Below are 21,827 nucleotides of genomic sequence, written 5' to 3'. Positions count from 1 at the left end.
TTCTCTTTGGCATTTAACAAATCTGAAATTGAAATTAAGTTTCGTTTTGTTGCCTGACTTATTCTAAATGAAAAGATTAAGCCTTGATTTATTATTTACTAATAATAAATACATACTGAGTTTGTACTATAATCCTAAAAGCTCTAGTATATCACTGGTGTCACAATGATTATTCATATATATATTATCTTTCCTTCCCTTCTCGTTTTCCTCATTCTTCACATTTTTCTGCAAGTTCTGCAGTTTGTTTTTATTGTCGTTCAGTCAGAATGACCAGGGACATAAGACTTGCTATGCTGTCATAAACACAGTTCTCTACACACTGTAAAAGAGATGCACACACACACACACACACACATACACACACACACACATACACAGTGCAGGTGTGTTCTGCCTTAATCTGCCTCCAGCCTGTGGTCTGTGTGTGTGTGTGTGTGTGTGTGTGTGTGTGTGTGTGTGTGTGTGTGTGTGTGTGTCTGTGTCTGTGTGTGTGTGTGAGAAGTATTTAGTCAGCAGGAGCAAACAACACTCTGGAAATAGAAGTGTTGGCATTTCCTTGCAGTCTACACTGAGTACATGAGCACATGAAAGAAAATATTCAGTAAAAGGTACTTTTACTTTTTTAAAGCTGTTTTACTCAACATATCTATATTAACTTAGGTGTAAATTACTGTAAGGTGAAGTGTATAACTAGTGAAAACTCAATATAAAATTATCACATGGCTTCCTCATCTCAATGGAGCATTTTAGAGTCTTAAAACTCATTATCTCTGGACAGCTGACATATGACTTCGTTGTTTTGGTTGATACTGCTCTCCTCGGTGTTGTTTGTTAACTAGTTTTTAAAAATCTGCTCAGCACAAAATGACAAATATACAAAGTTATCCAACGAGCAGTTAAGCTTAGTGGATCATTTAGTTGTTAGAGAGTTATGCTAATGAAAGGAACTGCTCAGCAGCAAGGTGGGTGAACAAGGAGATATTTTGTATTTACAGTTTGTTTGTGCTTCCCCCAAGTGTCCAGAAAAAATAAATACTTTGTCTGGCATAGTTGTTGGAGTCAAAGATTACAGTTTTCTTACAAACATAAGAACAGTAAGCACCACATAAATTATTATAAATTACATATATTATTAGAATCTTTCATATAAATCTTTTTTTTTTGTTTTGTTATAGAATTAAATTGTTACTGCAAAAATGCACAAAATTTGCCATTATTCTGTTTTAAAAGTGTTTTTAACACCTATAACAACAGCTTGTTCGCATTTCTTGCTAGTGTTTTTCATAAGTAGTTCATAAGTATAATATATTAATATATATATATAAGTGAGAGAAGAGTTCATGGGTTTTGAAATATGTGGTCACTGAAAGTATTTTGAGTGAAAGCATTCGAAAATAATTCCCATTTCAGTCCACATAGACTTCTGTTTTGCTGACTGTGTGAAGTGTTTTGACAGTGTGACTTCAGTTCTGACCAATGCATGTTAGTAAAACAAAAAAACAAACCTCTTAAACTGTATTACCACCACAGAAATAATATCTTTCATCATGACAATTGCTAGATTAACAGTATTACTGCAGAGTTCACTTTCAGGAAGGTTTGCTTGCATATATTTCAGTTTGCAGTAAACTCCTAATGGTATGATGTAACAAATAAAAAACATTGTTTTCATTCTGTAATGCCATTCATAGCTAATACAAGCTTACCTGAAGTTAAATTATAAATATAGTGTTATTGGGCACTTCAGGATAATCAAGTCATGCAATTGAATCTATGAGGCTGGAGTTTTATGAATAATTTATAGACCAGGTGTGTTCATGCATGTGTGTAGGTGCGTGTGTGTGAATGCCAACGCAGACAGACAGGTAAACAGTGTGTGTTTGCGGGCAGAAGGCAGCCAGGGAGCTGACCTATTCCTCAGACTGGAGGCAGAGTGTTTAATGTCACCACTGAGGGAGGAAACACAAGAGGAGGGGAGGAAGAGGAATGGATGAAGCAGGTTTTTGCCGCATTTTAATCCAAAAATACATGATGTTTGTTTCCCGAGTGACTGATGATACTGAAAATTGCCCGAAAGGTGCCACGTACCAGCTTTGCTCCTGTGAAAGTGACTCACAACCTGTTGACTGTATGAGGCTTCAGCTCATTGATGCGTCATTCACCTTGACCTAAATAGTGCTACTGTTTGATGCAGAGAGGTCGTGAAAAGTCTTCCAGCAGATTGTGACACTAAAACTGGCAACTTCTACTAAATACAATACATACAAGGAACTGGAGAGAGAGAAGAACGTGCTGCTTGTTGACGTTCAATTATTCCAGTCAATTGTTTGCTCAAATGACATTTTAATTTAATTTGAAATACCACAATGAGAAACCTGCTTGCTTTATCTATATCCTCATCTGCACTGTATTTAATTAAACTCTCCATTATTCTGAGCAATGTTAAGACCATTCATCCTTGTAGGCTGCAAAGTTGAGCATTGTACAATTGCATGGACCTTGAAAACAGCAGTAAATTGCATGTTCTGAAGCTTTAAACTCCTACACATAGTCATCTTTTTGTCAGCATCATGAAAGTCCAAAATGACCATGACCACAATTGCATGACCTGCACTACTGTTTTCTTTCTGTGAGTCAGCGACATCTGCTTAAAACGAGCAAACACATAGAGAAATTTTCAAATAAGCTGCAACACATTCAGGCCTGTCTCGCTTTCTCTCACTGTCTCCTGATTTGCTTCTGTGTCTTTGTCACTGCCTTTGTTTTCAGTAATTATCCATCCAAAGTCCTTGAATACACAACCGAGAACAGTTTTTGAAAATTGCTCTTGCACACATAAAGCAACTTTGACAAAAAAATTATAGCATTCATAGATTGTTTGTCTTGATTAGATTGACTCAGTTCTTAGCTCCCTATTCCCTTTTTTTCAGTTCATATTAGCTTCCAAAAAGCAAAATATAGCAAATTACCATCGCACAATTTAAGTAAAACAAGAAAAGGCATCATGTTTTTTTTTTTTTTCTATTTTGCTGTATTGGTTGCCCACTTCTCTTGTCCCTTGGTGCTAACGTGCTGTTGCGGACCTGACTACTTCGCACCCCGTGGTGCTCCCATCTCCAACAGCAACGACACGAGGGACAGCCCTTCCTAACCACTGCTGCGGGTGACTCATCTCACACCAACACCAAAAGAAGAGGAGGAGGATAAATAGGAGGCAAAAAGAACTCCAGCTTGAGTTGTCACTTTTTGATAATTAAACACACCGAGCAGTTGGGGCTGCTCCACAAGCTCACACACACACACACACACACACACAGCAGTGGGAGGACATCAGTGAGACACCTTACACCATACTTACATTTTAACTACATGCTCCCTGTTCTTTCTTCTGGTTTTCTTTGTCTATTACCCTCCTCTCTCCTTTCCCCTTGTCTTGTTTTACAGTGCATCTCTCTTTTCTGTCCATTTTAAATTCCTTCTTTTCTGCTTTCTGTTTCCCACCACACTGCCCTTCACCTTCTCTGTAAGCACAGAAGCCCTGTGGCCTCATTAAGTTGTCACTGATCCCTCCCGCCGTGGCCAAGCTCGTCAGATCATTAGTCAGCCCTGTCTGAGACGCCCAGCCTGACAAGAATAGATCAGCCCAAACCGCCCATCCTCTAATATTCTCTAAATGTCTTGAATGCAGTTAGCACAGATGTCATTGCCACCACTGCATCAAATGAGCAACTACTTGCATCATCGCATGTTCAGTGTGATGTGTGAAGTCATCGTGCAGTCAGAGAAAAGCTTCATAATCTGACACGTGTGTCATAAATGGGCTGATGTGTATCATGTATCATACCTATATACATGGACTTCTGTTTTATCTTTATGTCCTCATTATTTTTTATCCTCTAAATGTCACAATGGGTTGTTGTCTCATGCGTCCAAGAAACAGTGCATGGGACAGTGGAGGCATGTTTTAATGAGATTTTTAAGAATGGCATATATAGTAGATTGTATTTTATTATAGTAAAGCATTAAGCTTTTCAAGATAAAAGGTCTAAAACATGGCAAAGAGTCTATTATTATGCTTTCACAAGCAAATCCATCAGTATTACAACTGTATCATCTTATACCCACCACTGTGTTGCTTGAGTGTCTATGAGTGTTATATGAGATGTATTAGTGTCACTCATTTTATTTTATTTATTTCCAGTCTTTTCTCATGTTTTTTCTTTGTTTGTTCGCTTGTGAACTTGTGCGTAAAACACAACTTTCAATACATATTTCAAATAAAGGCCCTGTATTATTGGAAGATAATACAGGTGATGCAGCACAAAGTACAGATAAACAGAAAAAATAGCAAGTAAAATACTAAAATACAAAGACCAGAAAAAAAAAAGTTGTAATGACTAGAAATGATAAGTGAAGGAAAACAATGTTCTTTTTAAAGAAAAGAAATTAAAGTTGACATTGGTGGGAGTGATTCAGTGTTTGGAAATGAACACTATGCTGAATATATCAAGACAAGTGGAAAACGTAATGCTGTAGTGGCTCTAGTAGTGGCACTCTGACATAATACTGTATATTTATACTATACATAACACTGTATATTTATCTGTAGTGAATCTCAGTCCTGTTACCTAAGTCCTATGCGTCTTATATCATCACTGATATGCCCCTGTGTCTAATCATGAGAGTATAGTGCGTATGAATAAGCCATACCAGGATGTTCCCATATCACCAACCTCTTGTGGATTAGCAACCCACTGACAAACCAGCTGTTAATATTTTGGTTTTATCCTAATGCTGCACAATTCTTAGATTATGTCAAAGCTTTAGGGGCTGAGTGCTACAGTACAGTACAGTACAGTACAGTGCAGTAGGCCTTTGTGACTGGATAGAAGCATGACTTTATGAAGTGGGGGTAGCTCGGGCTGGTGGCAGGAGGAACGCCATATATTCAGCACTTGTACTGAGGAAAGGCAAAGAGACGGGGTGCAGCTGTGTCACTTATGTAATTGCAGAGATGTAAATAGTAAGGGACACACACACACACACACGAAGTGGCACAGCGGTAATCATCTGCTGTTTGGACGGTGGACAGAAACATCAGGGGCCAAAGTGGTCTCTCCGCCAGCTACAGGGCATCTGATATAATCCACACACACATGCACACTCCCATGTTAATGCGTGCAAGATAGACACAAACAAACCCACACAGCTGAATATCAGAGGGTTTACAACACATAACATCACACCACGGAGAGAGAGAGGGAGAAGGAGAGAGAAATAGGCATGTAGCAGAAGGACAGAGGACACCAGAACATGTGTTTACAGATTTCGATGACACACACACACACCGTAAAGTGAGACTGACATCTGGATCCTCTTCACTTTGTGCATAAGAAAACTAAATATATTCATACTACAGCTAAGCTACAGTATCTGCTTATAATTGCAATATAATATGTTACTGTATATATGTATACTGCTTGTAGATGTTAAATAAGTTCTGAATACTTTGGACATATTTGTGTCATGAGGGCTCCCCATGGATATAAGATAAGGACTGTTAGCATTGTGTTCTTCACAACTTATTAGATTTAGGTTACGTTCACATTACATGCTGTAGTGGCCCAAATAGGAACTTTTTGCCTTCAAGGCCACGATCCTAGATCCATGGCCTTAGATCCATGCGCAAATTGCCGTCATCATTCAGCATCTCCTGGTCAAAAGAAATGTAGAGAAGCAGTTTTGAGGAAACTGTCTGATTTCACTGTCGCACAAATATGAAATTGTTGCTATTATTTATTGTTGTTGTTGTTGTTGCACGTAGCTCCCTTTCAGTGAAATGTGTGCATGCCAGTTCACAGAAGAGCTTGATACAGGCCCCTAAAAACATAAATGGGAACCATCAGCACAAAGAGGTTGTGAAAAATCGAGTCTTAGCCTCAGAATCCTGAAGCCTCAACACTTTATATATGTTGGCTTAAATCACATATAGCAGCAGCTAACACCTTTGGCCCCCCTGCTGGCAAACTGCACATTATGAACCCATTTCAGCATCTGCCTACACAGTAAATGCACCAGACTACCAAAACTGTCAGTCAGACACAAACTGTCATTGCAGAATCATTGAAAATGTTTATTGCATTAGTTCACTCTCTTTGTCTTGGAGCTTTGCAGTTATACTCTTTGTAGTATCTCTCACTCTACATGAATAATGTTTTTACAATAATAACATGTCATATACTGTATGATGGCATTTGAAACACAATCAGTCATACTAACAGGTGCATCGTACTACATCGCCTGTTCATGCTCCAAGCACATTATTGTCGCAGATGGCCACTAAGGATTACCATGGGTGTAATTACATGGTAGGTTGCCAGGGGCTTTAGCTTTCTGTCTCTCTTACGCGATCCATAGGTTGCACAACCATCCTGCAATTTCTTGGGTTTGTTTGCTTGTTGACATCACACAGCACACACATGAAGCTGCACCCAAAATGCCAGATCTACTGTATCAGAGATAGAGGATTAGGATCAAATCCTGCTGGTGCTGATTGTAATTTGAAGGATGTGTGTAACATGAGGAGCTGAGGCGCACAGACTTATATTACTGTCATACTACAGGGTCATTTGAGTGAGTTATATGATTGAATGTCCTCCTACTTAGTGTTTCTTCTTGTTTGGTACTGAAAAGATTTGTGTGAGTTTCCGCACATGTTCTTTTGTAACAGCTACAACTATGAAAGTGCAGCTACTCGTCTGGTGTTTATATTGTGCTCTGGTTAAATATAGTTTTGCATGCGTGTGTGTGTGTGTGTGTGTGTGTGTGTGTGTGTGTGTGTGTGTAAGCGAGCGAGATGGCCCCCTGGGGCCTGTCCTCCTTGGTTTCCGTGGCGATGTCGCAGTGATTAACGTGCAGGTATGTTAACAGCCAGTTGTCCGGTTCCCTTGCATGTCGAAACTTTAATAAACACACCAGGGGAACTGGGGTAAAATGGGGACTGCTGCAAAGCACTCTGGGAAGCCAGGTGATAGATGACCTGAAAAGTTTTTCCCTTTCTCTCAAACTTTCACGACAGCATGGTAATAGTTTGCGAGCCTTCTTTAAAACTGCCCATGTGAAAATCGCATTTTGTAAGTACAGCAGAACAACGTGTATAATTATTCACTGTTGGGCCGAGCTGAGATGTAAGTGTCGGCAGAAAAATGGAAAAGCGAGAAAGAACATTTTATAGATATTCTTAGCCAGCAATTATTCTCTGCATGTCTGCTTCTTTCCTCATTATATTTAGCTCTACCTACTCACTAAACGTCTGCTTGTTTTTGTCCCTTTCTCCATATGTTTTTTTTTTTTTTTTTAATATTTAGTTAATTCCTGACTGTGATAATTGGCCAGGTTTGTAGTCTGTGATAGGAAAATAATAAATAGCAAGAGAGACACTGTTGCATTGGCTGAGACATACAGGGAACTTTGTCACAGTCTCATCTCATCTCTCGTCTAATTTATTAATTGTTAGAGAAATGTTCTCGTCTTTACATCTGGAAGCTGAACAGCATGACACAGACTAGCACCACTGAACCAGATGAAGCCCATGGCTCAAAACAAGGTGGTGGGAGGTTAGGATAGATGGATGGCCAACAAAATGCTGACAAGAGTCAGAATTTTATACTTTGCCTAAACATAGCCAGTTCTATTTAATATTTAAACTTAACCAAACCATTCAGTTCTATTTCAGGACTAATTTAAAAAATGTATCACTGTAATGGTTTGGATGTTGTCTCTTGGTGGAGAAATTGTATTATGCACAAAATCTGTCAGTAAAACCATTAACTAATTGTCCACACAGTGTTTTAATGGAGGCCCTGATGTTTGTAATTTGAATTATCCAGTTTTGCCTATTTAGTTTTTAGTTTTTTCAGATAAACTAAAGCGTTAAGTGCAGATTATTAAAATTCCATTACTTTTTACGCCAGACAAACCATTAAAAACATTAAATTATGTGGGGAAAAAAGCTGTAACAGGAATGTTTTTCAAACCTTGAGAAAAGTTAACATTTGAAAGATGAATGGTATTTATACAAGGTTGCTGCTTTGTCCAACAGATAAATTGAAAGGGTTTAACAATCATTTAAATATCACATTAAAATGGAACTTAATATGTTTTTCATGGTCACATCGGTCAAAGAAAAATGGAAATTAAATAGGGCAAAGGTACATGAATGTACTGAGTAATGTATCACATATTTTTCAGCACTTTCCTGCTGTAAATCATAATAGTTTAAATAGGCCTTTGTAAATTAGTTCCACATACATACATTTAAATTCTTGTTTGAGCAAATTGAAGTTTTTGTGAAATGTCTAAATGCAGGTATATGCATGTATGTGCAGTAATGCTTGCACACTGAATTCAACCATTTGTGTCGGCTTGGCATAGACATAGTTTCCTATTACTGTGAGTACCCACCTCTCAACAAAGTCAACTATCCTGTGAACAGCTCAGCCTCTCTCACAACCATTTAGCTCAATTACCACTGAGCAAAGATGGAGCTATCACCACTGGTGTCTCCTAATGGAGCTCGACAACAGCAGCCACAGAGACCTCTAGTCAGATGGCAGAGCACCCAGGAAGTGATGCTACTCTCTGGGTTGAAAGCCCCGCTTGGCCTCTCTGTGAATACAGCAACAAAGGCTTAGCCGCGGCTCGTGTCAGAGAGGGGCCCACGCACATTCACTCACACATGCATATAAAAGCAGCGTGTCCCAGTCACTCTAATTAAATGCTGTGTTTGATGATGAAAGTTGGGTCATGATGAAAGGGTGTGTGCTGTTCAGAGGTGCAGTGTGAATGCATCTGAACACTGGATCTTTCCTCTACTGTTAATTAGAGCACGACAGGGAAGAATTAAGGAGCCAACACCTGTGTCTGCTCAGTTTGATTTCACTGGCTACTCTGTGTGTGTCAATGGAGAAAAGTACCAATTTAACTACTGTAGGTACAAACTTATCTGTTTCCACTTTGTAAAATACTGTACTTTTTACTCTACAGCTTTATTTATCTTATTTAAATATTTTAGATCAAACTAAATGTATAATAACAATATAAAATACAGTGGTTTGCAAAATATCCATCAGAATAACTGTTCAAGTCCAAAACATGTTAAAGAAATAGTAATTTCACAAAAAAGATCATGCATACATTACTTCTGTAATTGTTCTTAAAGCTACAGTATATAGTTTTCTTCTAATAGAGGTGCAGTAAGAGACTTGAACAGCAGAAGGCTCACCCTTCTAACCAATCAGAGACGGTCAATAGATTATCATTTTTAATTTCTTGACTAATACCTGAAGGTCTGGACAGGGCGTGGTGGAGTGTGACAGAGCAGGGAGAGGGAGGGGTAGGCAGTGTGGTTTGATCTTTGGAATAGAAGATCATCTCCAAATCACCTACATCACGATGAAACAAACTACTGTAGTGTTTTTGAAGACAGTTGACATTGCACTCTGTACCATTTCTCACGAATGAGCTCATCCACAGCCTTCGTGTGTGAGTGCCGTGTTAGATATCCTAAAGCCCACTGATGTTTAATTCACTAACTAGACTAGAAAGGTGCAGAATCTGAGGAGGCCCACAACGAATGACAGATATACAAGACATGCATTTACTGCCAAGAGAAGAACAGACAGGCCGTGGCAGAACAATGCACACAAACACACTGTCACTTCGTACAAAATCAGCGTGGTTAAACACAGCACAGTACTGCAGTGATGCGCATGAAATAGTGTTGCGCCTAAAACTTTCCCTCTTAAATGTCAGTGTTTAAAGTTTCCCATTTGTATCGTCCGCCTGATTTACAGGCTATAAATCAGTCTAGTGTATAATGAGGCTACGCTGAGGTAGTCTGAAGGCGATGGCCCATTAAACACTGAAAGGCAGCTGCAGGTGGAGAGAGAGAGAGAGAGAGAGACAGAGAGATGTCATCCCTCTAATTAAATCAGTGATGGATAGTTAATACAGGGGCCGTTTTTGTTTTTTCTTTCCTTTACAGCCCTCGTGTGAAGATGCAGATGAACCTAAAGATAACAAACACAGGCATAGTGGGACTTCTCGGGTGTGTGAAATGTCAGCTGGGAGACAAGAGGAGAAACGACTTGACCATGAGGGTCATTGTGCTATTTTTAAATCACTAGTCGCTCCTGTCTTTCTTTGCCTTTTAACAAGCTTTTTCTGGTTTCTATTCCTGCCTGTATTCCTCAGCTCCACTGTGTCTGCCGCTGTTGTCTGCTGTTGATATCTCTCATATCAGTGCCCTCCTGCCCTCTGTCCTTTGTCCTCTTTTCTTTCTTGTGACTCACAACTCATTATTGTAATTAAACCCTTTTATTTCATCAGCGTCAGAAGACAGATTAGTTTCTAAGAGTCGTGCGATTGATTTTTTGAAGCCGTTCGCCAAAGGCCTCAGTGTTTTTTGCTGGAGAAGCACACATTTCTGAAACATGAAATTCACTTTGCTTCAGAAATATCCAAAATACAGTATATATATATATTTTAAAGCTACAATATTTAACTTAAGCTAGAGGTACTGTAGCATAAAACTCAAAATCAATGCACTCTACTACATCCAGCTATCTAGGAACACATGAGGAATAGAAACCTAGAGATCTCACTCTACCGGGGAAAGCGTCTCACACACACACACACACACACACACACACACAGCGATACCAGGTGAGACGCAGCTCTGACAGCCGAAGTCGTCTTTTCCGAGTTGGTCTCCACATTGTGGACACACGCCTGTTCAGTGCCAGGGCCCACGGTGGCTCACTGGCTGGCTGACTGTGCAAAGTGTCAACTCTTGGCCCACAGATTTGGTGTTACTTTGATGCCACCCACCCGCACAGCCGCCCACGCACACATACACACACTCTGCTGAGCCTTGTCGCTGACACCTATCTCCTGCTCTGTCCATGTGTCTCTGTTGTTGTCCATTTTCTTTTTCTTTTTTTTTTTGTGTCAGTTCTGACCTCTTGAGATCGTCTTTTTCTACTGTATTTCTTTTTCAACATCTCTATTACTATTAACTCTTATTTTAAATCTAGCCCGCTCAGTTGCCTTCAACACTTTTCACACAATTCTCTGTTTTGCTTTTTTTTTTCAAAGGTTCAAAGGTGCTCAGACACACATGCACATATACTGTATATACATATATATATATATATATATATATATATATATATATATATAAATTGGTCCTTGAATGCAACATGAAGTGTGTGCCCTTCACCACCACAGGTCAGACTGCTGTTGAGCTTGTTCAGTCGAGGCTATGGGCACTGTGTTGGACAAGCTTGACAGCTCTAGCTGTCACACTACCAGTAGAGAATAACCGAGAATCTCTCTAGATAAAAACATCCCTACACAGTTTTGTCTTTTTCATCCAAGCAGCTGAATTTGATTTGTTCAGTTCTGAGCTTCCTTGGTGTAGTTTGTTCCTGCATTAGTTTTGTTCTCTCTCCACAGACTTTAAAACTATCACTGAATTTTCTCTCGCACATTAACACCACAGCAAATGTACAGTTTGTACCAAGTTTGATCCAGTTTGATTCTAATGTTTTAATTTAATTCCAGTTTCAGTGTTGATGCTTTAATTTAATTCCTCACAATAGGGACTATTTTGCTAATATCCAGTTTGTATTTGTATGGTACATAAATGGTTCCACTGATGGTTTCATAAAACAAAAAAGAAAAATCCCTGATCGATCGTCACTGACATAGATCACTTCACCAATTCAATCAACAAGTCTGTAGTCTCTGTATATTCTGAATTGTTGATTTGAGGATTTGGGGCAACTAAATTAATTCGCTGTGATCAGCCCTGAAACTGTGGCAGCATAAGTTCATGCATTTCTCTGCTTATTTATTTCAGCCTCTTTTCTATAACCATGTTTGTGATGCCTTTATTAAATTAAGTTGCTTTAGATTCAAGGAAAACATCCTTCACAACAGCGTGTTGAATCAAACAGTTGAGTTACTCCTTGAGAAAGACATTTAACCTCATGCCACTTCAGGCAGGAGAATCAGAGAACTGTCCCTTTACCATTTTATACAGTATACATGTCAGGTCAGTACAGCCTGTTGTATTCTGTATCTTTAAATGTCTTCCCTTATTTGTCCAAAGCTAAACAGTTGTTTCAAAGTCTGATTTTGCTTTTAGAGACTGTCACAATGTCCCATTAGGCAACAATAAAGTTAGAAGTGCTGTGACTTTGTGAACAGAGAGGGCAGACTCACAGTTTGCAGTCTTCCCAGGAACCAACTTAATTGCTCTTCCTGACAAAAACAGCAACATCATTCACTTCTTGCTTCTCCATTTGCGTGGTGCACTGCTTCAGTATGTGCTCCGAGTAGAAAGCAACATCATGGATTACTTTTTTTAAGATGTCAACCTCGGCGAGAAAGTTGTGAGACGTCCCAGATGTCGTGTCAGAACTCTGACACTGCATCTGACAAGCCCATTTCATGCCCAATGCCCAATTTGGTTTCCTGCTCCCTTTGTCTAATAAGTGGGGATCATGTAAATTAAAGGTACCCTGTGGAGTTTTTGACCATTAGTAGGATTATGGAACAATGTTTTTGTGAGTGTGTTTGTTTGTATTATGTAGACAAGTGATGTGATCCACATTCATAGTACGTAGACAAAAAGGTACTGTAGCAATGTGGCAATAAAGAGAATGAAGAAGACAACTGCAAGCGTGCAAATGCAGATTTTTATTGTTCCAAAACTCCTCTCTGCAAATGTTTTGCAATGAGGAACATTCAGCATGTTTGTTTGACCTCAAGGATACAGTGTAATTTAGTTAGAAACACTGAGCTGTGTTTGTTTAGAAGACAGCTCCACAGGGCTGCCTTACGTTAGGGAGATGTGTGTGATTTCATTTTAAAGTGGCATTTTACTGCAGCCTATGGGCAAATTTTCCTTTCTTTTGCCTTTTCTAGCAGCCCCGGAGAGATTCTGTATGCTGCTTAGGGACACTTCAGTAGGCAGTACGCATCTCATCATAATCACGTCAAATCAAACGCGAATCAAGATCACAGACTGAAAAATGTTTTTGCTTATGAAGCATCATAAGGGGAAGATGCACTTTCTCTTTGTAGCCGTCAGCCCAATTTGTATGTAGAAGATGTGAAGGTAGCTCTAAAGGGTTGCCTGTTAACCAATTAACCCCACACATGAATCACACAAGCCTCCTCACTATTCCCTTCGCTTTTGATGTCGACAATTTCCAAATAGTAATTAGATACTGTTGCCTCCAGTGGCGACATGCCTGTCAATGCCTGACTATAATTAGCAAGATCTGCGTTTGACTCATTGTCACTCTGCTCTCATCACTGCGTTTCTTCTGCTTGATGTGGTCCTCGTTACGCTTGGAGAAATTCGGCAGGATCATCTCGCTTTGCTGAAACCCAGCTTCCCTCCTGGTTTTGCCTCAGCAGCACTGTCTGATCGTGTCAATGCTCTGTCTGCTAGCATCTTTGCCCAGCACGGCACAAAAGTCCAAAGTTTAAATGGCCGAAATGATGACTCATCAAGCATTCAACTTTTAGATCAGTGTATTTAATGTGTGTTACAAGCAGATAGATGATTGACAAGGAGTCATGTTTCTCATTAAAGATGTATTTTCAACAACAATAAAGATTCTGCAGGAGATAAAAAAACATCGCTTTAAGAGCCTTTTTGTGCAAATGTGCGCATCTAAACTCTTTACGCACTCTAAACGCATCTGACAACGTCATCATAACAATTTCACACGCAGGACCTTTGGGGCCATGTACGCTGTATTGACATCATGCAGCATCCGCCCTCTGACTCTGCTGGAAGAAATCCACCACTGCGTGTTCACTTGACCAAACATTTTAATGTGGCAGCGTGGGCCACACTGGAAGCTGCCAAGTGTTCTGCCTCTTCAAGTGTTTGCACATTTAATATTATGCATATTAATATGTTTTATACATAATCAAAACAAAGAATCACAGAATTTCTCACAAATGTTTGTTTTTTGACAAAGCCTGAACTAACTCTGTGTTTCAAGGGGAATAATAGTGTCAGAAACACATTAAACTTACATTGTATATTGAGGTTCATAACCTGTGTTTAAGTGTCATCAACTTATCTATATGTTTAATTCATCATTCATTTTGGATCTACTCTGTTGTCATTTTCAAGGCTCTACTTTGCTGGGATGTTGCTTTATTTTTCATAATCTTAATATGCTTTGAGAGCACGGAGAGCATTAGATCATTTGGAGTCGGGAGAGGTGAGATAGAGAGACGATGTCATTTTGGTTGAAATGTGCATCTGCACTTTTCTGCCTCTTTGAACCAACACTAGACTCTGGGTGGAATAAAGGCATGCAGACGTGCACACATATACGTGCAGGAGCCCGGGGCACTGAACAGATTATCTTTTCACACCCTGCCTCTTCTTGCATCGGGCTGCACTGAGTCGACTGCTCGGAATGATGCAAGCACGCAAAGAAATACAGACGATTGCACAGTGTAAAAGGGAGAAAGCAGATAGAGGAAGATGAGAGCGAGAAGAGAAAGCGTTTCATAAAAGCAAAAACCATCCAGGGCTCGCTGTCCAGAGACTTGGAGGGGAAGGGGGTGAGGAAAAGGGCTGAAGAAAAAAAGAAATAGAGAACCAGGATCTCCTCTGTTCCTGCTTGAGTCCCCGGCGCCTGTGGTTCACTCAGCAAGACTCTTTCAAAAGAATGAGTGTTCATACAGTATAGTAAGAAGGTGAAAATGGGTTGTAGATAGAGAAAGACAGAGAAGAAAAGAGTTAGGACACAAGAGGCATGACCACTTCACTGTCTCTTTTTTGTGTAAATAAAAGCCTCTAAGAAAGGCTCTAGGAAAAGAGCAGGAATAGAAAAGCTTACTAAAAAGAGAAAATGCTAATTAGACTTTTCCCGGGACCCTCACACCACTGAGTCATTCCCCTGTCAATCACGCTCTAACCACCCAGCAACTCCCTCCTCACTCATACACAGGCTTTCCCTCCATCTCTCTCTCACTGTCCCTCTTCTGTCATCGTGCTTTTTGCTTGAGATGTTTGTGTTTGTGGAAAAAGGGGCACTTTTCAACAATGCGGGCCCACTTACTCACTCAATGGCTTGTGTAATTACACATGCAGTCATTCTGACACATTTCAGCACGACAACAGCAACGCTGGTGGGGCCTTATCCACCCCTCATTTATGGGACTTTAATTGTAGAAATTATCTAACCTCAGCTATCACAATACTGCCTGGAATGACTATGAATTGATTTCCAACTAGTGAAACTTGGCTGTGCATGAAAACAATAACAGGTCCCACTGCAAATTCTCCAACCATATGTGCATATGTGTTAGAAAACACATTACAATACTTTTTATAATATCACCCACTTCCCACTGCCCTACCTGTGTTCTTGGAAACTTATCAGAGCATCAATCCCCAGTTTCTCATTAGCTCGATTTTTACTCAGCCTCAGCTCCAGATGTTGTGGCCAAGATAAACAGTTGCTCAGTTACACTGCTCCTGGCACCATATTATGTTCGGTGTGTATTTGTGCCTTACACTTTCCCACGCACTGATAACGGCCTGACATTTCCTCTCCATCTGGATATTTCTTTCTTTCTATCTTTGCTTTTCATCATTTTTTTTTCTCTACTGATGATATGATGAATAGAATTCACAATATCAGGGCTAAGTGCGATTTGCAAATCATACAGCTAAAGAAAGAAAAAAAGAAAGGTCACATCTGTTTGCATGCTTTTTGCGATGATTTGTTCCATTAATTAGTGACGGAGACATTAGTGTGATGAGTGGTGAACAAATGATTTATTCCATTTAGCTGCATGATCGACCATTATTATTATTATTATTTTTGGTGTTACAGTTGAACCAAATTAGTCTCTTAATATCAGACTAGGCCTTTTTAATCTTGCGTCTCTGGGGTTTGTGACATCATCATGTGAGAAGCAACCCTAGAAATATTTAAGTTATAAATATATCTGATATTGTAGAAGGAACTATATACAGTAAATAATTGTGACTTTGGTTGTTGATGTGAGCAGTAAATAGCTGGTGAAGAATAAAAAAGTTGAAACTCTGCATTCTCACCTCCACACAGGTGACCACTGGAACTGCATTTTTCATTTACATTGATCTTTTTGAAAACTTCAATCATCTTCATGATGTTTTACAGTTTTTTTTTTCTCGCTATCTCTCTTTTTGTCTCCCAGGATCCCAGAAGCAAGCACAAGTTTAAGATCCACTCGTACGGCAGTCCCACCTTCTGCGACCACTGTGGCTCGCTGCTCTACGGACTCATCCACCAAGGGATGAAATGTGACAGTGAGTTCACACTTTATCAGTGTGTGTGTGTGTGTGTGGACCTGTGTCATACTGTATAGACTCTGCTGTTTTCCATCCTGGAGCTGACCCATAATGAGAACAGAGGGGAATGGTGGTACTGTACTACACTCAGCCACATCTGCAGCCCAGGCAGAATACTCCATCCCACCCTGCCTCTCGTCCCCTCTGTGTTCCCATTCTTTCCACCCACACTCCTCCATCAACTCTTCCCTTCTTTTTTTGCATGTTTAACGCCTGTACTGTATTTTCCTCATTTTCATTCTACTTTTACTTCCAGTTCTTCCACCTTCCCTTTTTAGTGTACTCATTATTTTTCCTTTACTTACACTTCTTTCTCTATATCATATGTTTTATTCCCCTTTAAGGTGTTCTCCTCCTCTGTATCCCTTACTCTACATCCTCTGTGCCCCTTTCCCCTTCTGCTTCTACAACTTCTCCATCCATCACCCTGCCTCTCTCTTTTTTCCTCTTGCTCTGTCCATCCATCTGTGAGTCTCTGGTGGTGGCCTCATCACAGATGGTAATGGGAGCTCACCAGAACAAATTGATACAGGGAGGCCATCGCTATTACGAGCTGCTTCCCCATCTCTTATCTCTCCTTGTATCCTCGCAGCAACTCAGCCTGACAAGCCTGCTGGGTGGAGGGTGTGAGAGAGCAGGAGGGATGGATGGATGGTTGGATGGAGGAGAACAGAAAGAGAGAGTAGGAGGGGGAAACTACAGAGGCAACAGAGCGGAGGTTAGAGAAAAAGTTGGAGGTCAGTAAGGGACAGAACAGGAAATGAGGGGGAAGAGGAGAACAAATGTTCTCTCTCCCCTGTGGTCTTTCATCTGTTTGACTCTGTTGCTGTGTGTGCAAATGCATGTGAGAGTCACAAGCAAAATCATTCAAAGTAATTTCCTATGCACCCCTTTGCTTCCTGTAAAAGAAGTCTCTTTACTGAATCTAGAAATTATTTTTGTATTTCTCTCTCTACTGTCTCTACACCAAGTAGCTCCCCATACATTGAAAGAACACCCTTTTGCTCCTTTTATGTACCATAATTCAGCACATTATGGTAATCTCATCTGTCTAGCCTACAGTAATTATAGCCTCTGTATGTTAATGATGTGATTATTTATTCATGTTTAATAGGCATTAACCCAAGTTCAGGTTTTGAGCTAAATGCCAACATCTGCATACTGACAATGACTATGCTAACATGTTGATGTTGAACAGGTACATTTCTTACCATGTTCATCATCAGCATGCCAAAATATGCAGTTTAAAAAAAAAAGAAAAGTTAGCAAAAGCCGAGGCTGATGATAAGTACCATTACTTTTGCAGTTATTTGGTTGCTAGAGGGAAAGTCAGTGAATACCCAGAGGAATTCAACCTCTCCAGACCATGAATGCCTCACGGCAAAAGTTGTGAAGAGACTTTATTCTGGAAAGTGATGGATTGTCAGACTGACACAACCATCCCTGCAGCCCTACAACTAATAGGCAAAAAAATTAAATCAATTGCACTTAACCCTGGTATAGATTTTACTTTTTGCCATGTGAGATATAAAATGGAAATACTCCAAAAATGATGTTCAGTTCTCAGTCTTTGTCTGTTGTTATTGAGCTCTCTATAGGATCTCCGTAGGAAGGCTCTTTCAAGTTTCTTTCAGTAGATTTTCATCAAAAGCACAGACTTTTCCTGTCAAATGTGTCTTTTCACAATTCCCCCTCAAATGCACATGTTCTCTGTCTCCGTCTAGCTTGCGACATGAACGTCCACAAGCAGTGTGTGGTCAATGTGCCAAGCCTGTGCGGGACAGATCACACGGAGCGCCGAGGTCGCCTCTTTCTCAAGATCGAGGTCAGCGGTGACAGGCTACACGTCACAGGTTGGTTTTTAGTCTGTATCTGTGAGTCGCTGTCGCTGCATGTTTAGGTCAGAGTGCCCCGGTTTCAAACTGATATGAGCAGGTGGCTCCCTGATGTGACTGTGAGAGGTTAATTTTTAGACCACTGAAACTAATTTCTGGGTTTTTTGAGATTTATTTAGAAAAAAATATATTTTTGTGACTTGCAGCTGTGGCCACACTAGAAGGAAACTGTGAGATTATTGTATGTGACAGCTGTTTGCTTTACTGTGATGAAATTATAGCTTTTTTTCTAGTAAGAGAGGGCATTTATGTGCTCCCTACATCAAGTTTTACAATATATGTGTGTTTACTTTGTAAAAAAATCAATGAAAATAGGTGACACACAGGTGCAAGGGTGAGAAAAAAAGAAATGGTTAGTGACACATGGTGTCTGCACCTCTGCCCAGGTCAGCCAAGCCCCCAGGAACTGTTCTCAGCTGTCATTGTGCTTGTTGTAAAGGGCTCTGCTCTGAGATCATCATCAAACCACTTTTGAAACATAACATAAAAAAAAATAGAGTATGAAACACTAAAAATGACAACTGCATTTGTGTCAGCACCACATTTAAGTCATAGCCGCCTTCATAACCTGCACGTTTGCTTGTGTGTGTGTATTTTTCACCACCTCCAAATTATTCTGTCAGTCAAGAGCAGCACCTGGAGTGGAGAACTCTCTGGTGTTAAAACCCATTTGGCAGGGAGAGAAATGATTGCTGGGTGACTTCCACAACCTCTCACTCTGTCACACACACACACACAGAGCACACACGCACAGGCGCATGGCGAGACAGTGCTGGTCAGGGAATATCACTGCGGAGGCCAATAAATTGTTTCTAATTCAGTGGGGATCAACCAAGAATAACTTGCAGGAACAGATTGGAAGACATGATTGACCTGGAAATAAATTGCTTTCATAAAAGTATGTTCTTGTTTGTTTGTTTACGGTCTCCTAGATGGAAAGACAGAGAGGCTGGAAATAGCGTCTTAGTTATGAGTTCGGTCTACTTCCACTGCTTTTTATTCAGCTCTTTCTACTGCAAAACACTGGCATGTTCTGTTTTACGTCCTTATTTGTGCCTGTCTGTAAATTCAATTGAGGTCTGTGACGGTGATGAGCAGCATAATGAGGTGATGATGACGGTTGTGGCAGCGGTGGTCTGGTCGACACGGTTTTGTCGGTCTCGCCAGATTAGACTAAATGGACAAAGCTGGAATGGCTAGATAGAGATGGAGAGAGCTGTTACTATGTTAAATTGATGTGCTTTCTTTCTCTCGCCCCTTGTGTTGTCCTTGATTTTATGCATACACACACTAAAAACACCCACCAGTGTTCCAGTGTTTATCAAAGTGTTGCTGCCACTTCACACTGTGTCAACTTCAAGGAACATACGACAGTATGTTCTGCACCACCTGCTGCTGGCATATGTGGTGGTTGATAATTTAAAAAAATATAAACTCTGGACTTCTCTGCTTTCCCTTCATCATGGAGCTGTTTATCAGCTCTGCAACAGGTGACCAATCTACTATTATAGTTTTACCTGTTATCATTGAGTCAAAAATGGCTGAGGAAGCTTTTTAACAATACATATTATAACGTCCCAGAGCCCACAATAAAAAGTTAGTTCCTTTTGTCAGACTAATGGACCAAATATTTCCAGGCATTGAATTCAAGGTTAAACCAAAAAGTGAAAATGACGCTCTTACTTCTCATCTCACATCTCATAATTCTCAGAAATCCAGGGTTTATTCTTATTTCTATACTGTGCTAGCTGCCAAATACTCAATGCTAAGTATGTTAGAGGGTCATTTACAATTAGTGTGGCAGGTACAGGGTCTTCAACAGGCACAGATAGAGAGATAAAGTTGTATTGGACCAGAAATGTCTGTCTTTCTTGCTGTCTTTACCTGTACAAGGGATCAGATTGAAGAAAATTAAACAGAAACGATTAAAATGGTGGCTTCTTTGAGACAGAGCTCAGGTTGTGATTGACAGTTTTCGTGAAGACAAAATAAAAATTAGATAAAGATCAATAGTGAGAACAATACAGGAGGGAGAGGAGGCAAAGGAAGCTGTGCAGTGTGTGGGTTTTATTTTTTTCCTCGTCTAATGGCTGCCGTCTGAGCAGTGAAGCCTCAGCTTGTTCTCTGGCTCCCCTCTGGCTCCGACAGACAAGTGGCAGGCCTTTGTGGTTCACCGCACCGATGTGAACTTGATTAAATCTTTCCAGCCAAGAAAACAGACAAATCTCTCAGGCTCTCTCTGTCTTTCCCCGTAACCCCCCCTCCTCTCTCTTTCTCCTCTGTTCCCACCACCTCTCCTTTTCATCCCTTCTTCCACTATTGACATTTGCTGTTATCTTCTCCTACCTGAATTTCCTTCAACAAGAAATATCTGCCTGCTGTTTTATTCTGTTTTGCAAGCAGCCATCAACGTGACCTATCCTTTTTGTCTCTCCTGATCTCTGGATCGGTTTGATTTGCTTATTTATCTCTTTCTTTTACCTTCCTTTTTCTCCACTGATTGCCTTTTTCATCCCTCTCTTACTCTGCAACAGTATCGCTTCTAGCAAAAGTGACATAAATAACCCGTGAGCAGACATTTATTTCAGAGTTTTAGGGAAAAGCAAAGTTGCAAACAACGTCCCTCCTTAACCTGACACAAATACACACACATGCACACACACATGCACGCAGGGCATCTGAGGATTGGGCCATAGTGAGCACACAGCAGTTTACTCAGGGTGAGATTCCCTCCTCTTGACATCCTTGCCTCGGGTTTAAAGCACAGCGCAACAAGACTTTTTCCTCCACTGACACAACACATAGCTCCAACAGTCCCACAGGACAAACAAAGGCTGACTGCCTTTTATTCTAAGAGGCTTTTCACAAATATGAGGATAACGGATATCTGTCGATAAGTATCTGTTCTGATTGTGTTATGTTCTAACAACTCATTGTTAATGATCCTTTAACATATACAGTATATTCAGCATAAACTGTTAACAACTATAACTTATAATAACTATATTATCAACTAACATCAACACTGGCTGGTAATCCATTGAGACTTGTTACTCTTCTCTGCTGATCACTTTAAAACAAGAACCCAGCAAAGGGAAGGAAGCAAAAACTCAACATTAAGCAATAACCATTCAGCTCTTTACCTAAATTTACAAGAATATATTTACATATTTATTTAGGTTTGTTGTTGTTTTTCTTTTTGTTTGTTTAATTTTTTGTAATATTTTTGGAGAAATCATCCAAACTGTGTAGGACAGAGCTACGATGAGTCACATTTACTATTTCTATTTCAACATAACATTCATCAGTTATGTTGAATCTAATATTGCTGGTTATGAAAGTAGGTTAATATTGCATTACTACTAATAAAGTAGTTGGGGCCAACATGCTAACACATGCAGCTTACTGTTATTTACAGGTTTCTCTGTAAAATCACTGTCATATATTGGTCGCAGGCTTTATTTCTTAAAGTGTAGCTGCTTATTTGG

General features: G+C 40.0%; 1 protein-coding gene across 2 annotated transcripts in view; it reads left to right on the top strand.

Annotated features, from left to right (window-relative positions):
- The window catches only part of si:ch73-374l24.1 (protein kinase C alpha type), a 78,260-nt gene that overhangs the window by 37,773 nt on the left and 18,660 nt on the right, over positions 1–21,827 (top strand). For both annotated transcript variants that reach the window (XM_026350799.1, XM_026350790.1), the window contains exons 4-5: positions 16,291–16,402; positions 18,169–18,297. In XM_026350799.1, coding sequence (XP_026206584.1) covers positions 16,291–16,402; positions 18,169–18,297 — 241 coding nt within the window. The remainder of the gene's footprint in view (positions 1–16,290; positions 16,403–18,168; positions 18,298–21,827) is intronic.

Source organism: Anabas testudineus, chromosome 8, assembly GCF_900324465.2.
Source record: "Anabas testudineus chromosome 8, fAnaTes1.2, whole genome shotgun sequence".
Lineage (NCBI taxonomy): Eukaryota > Metazoa > Chordata > Actinopteri > Anabantiformes > Anabantidae > Anabas > Anabas testudineus.
Note: the sequence above shows the minus strand (reverse complement) of the source record. Positions and strands in the feature narration are given on the sequence as shown.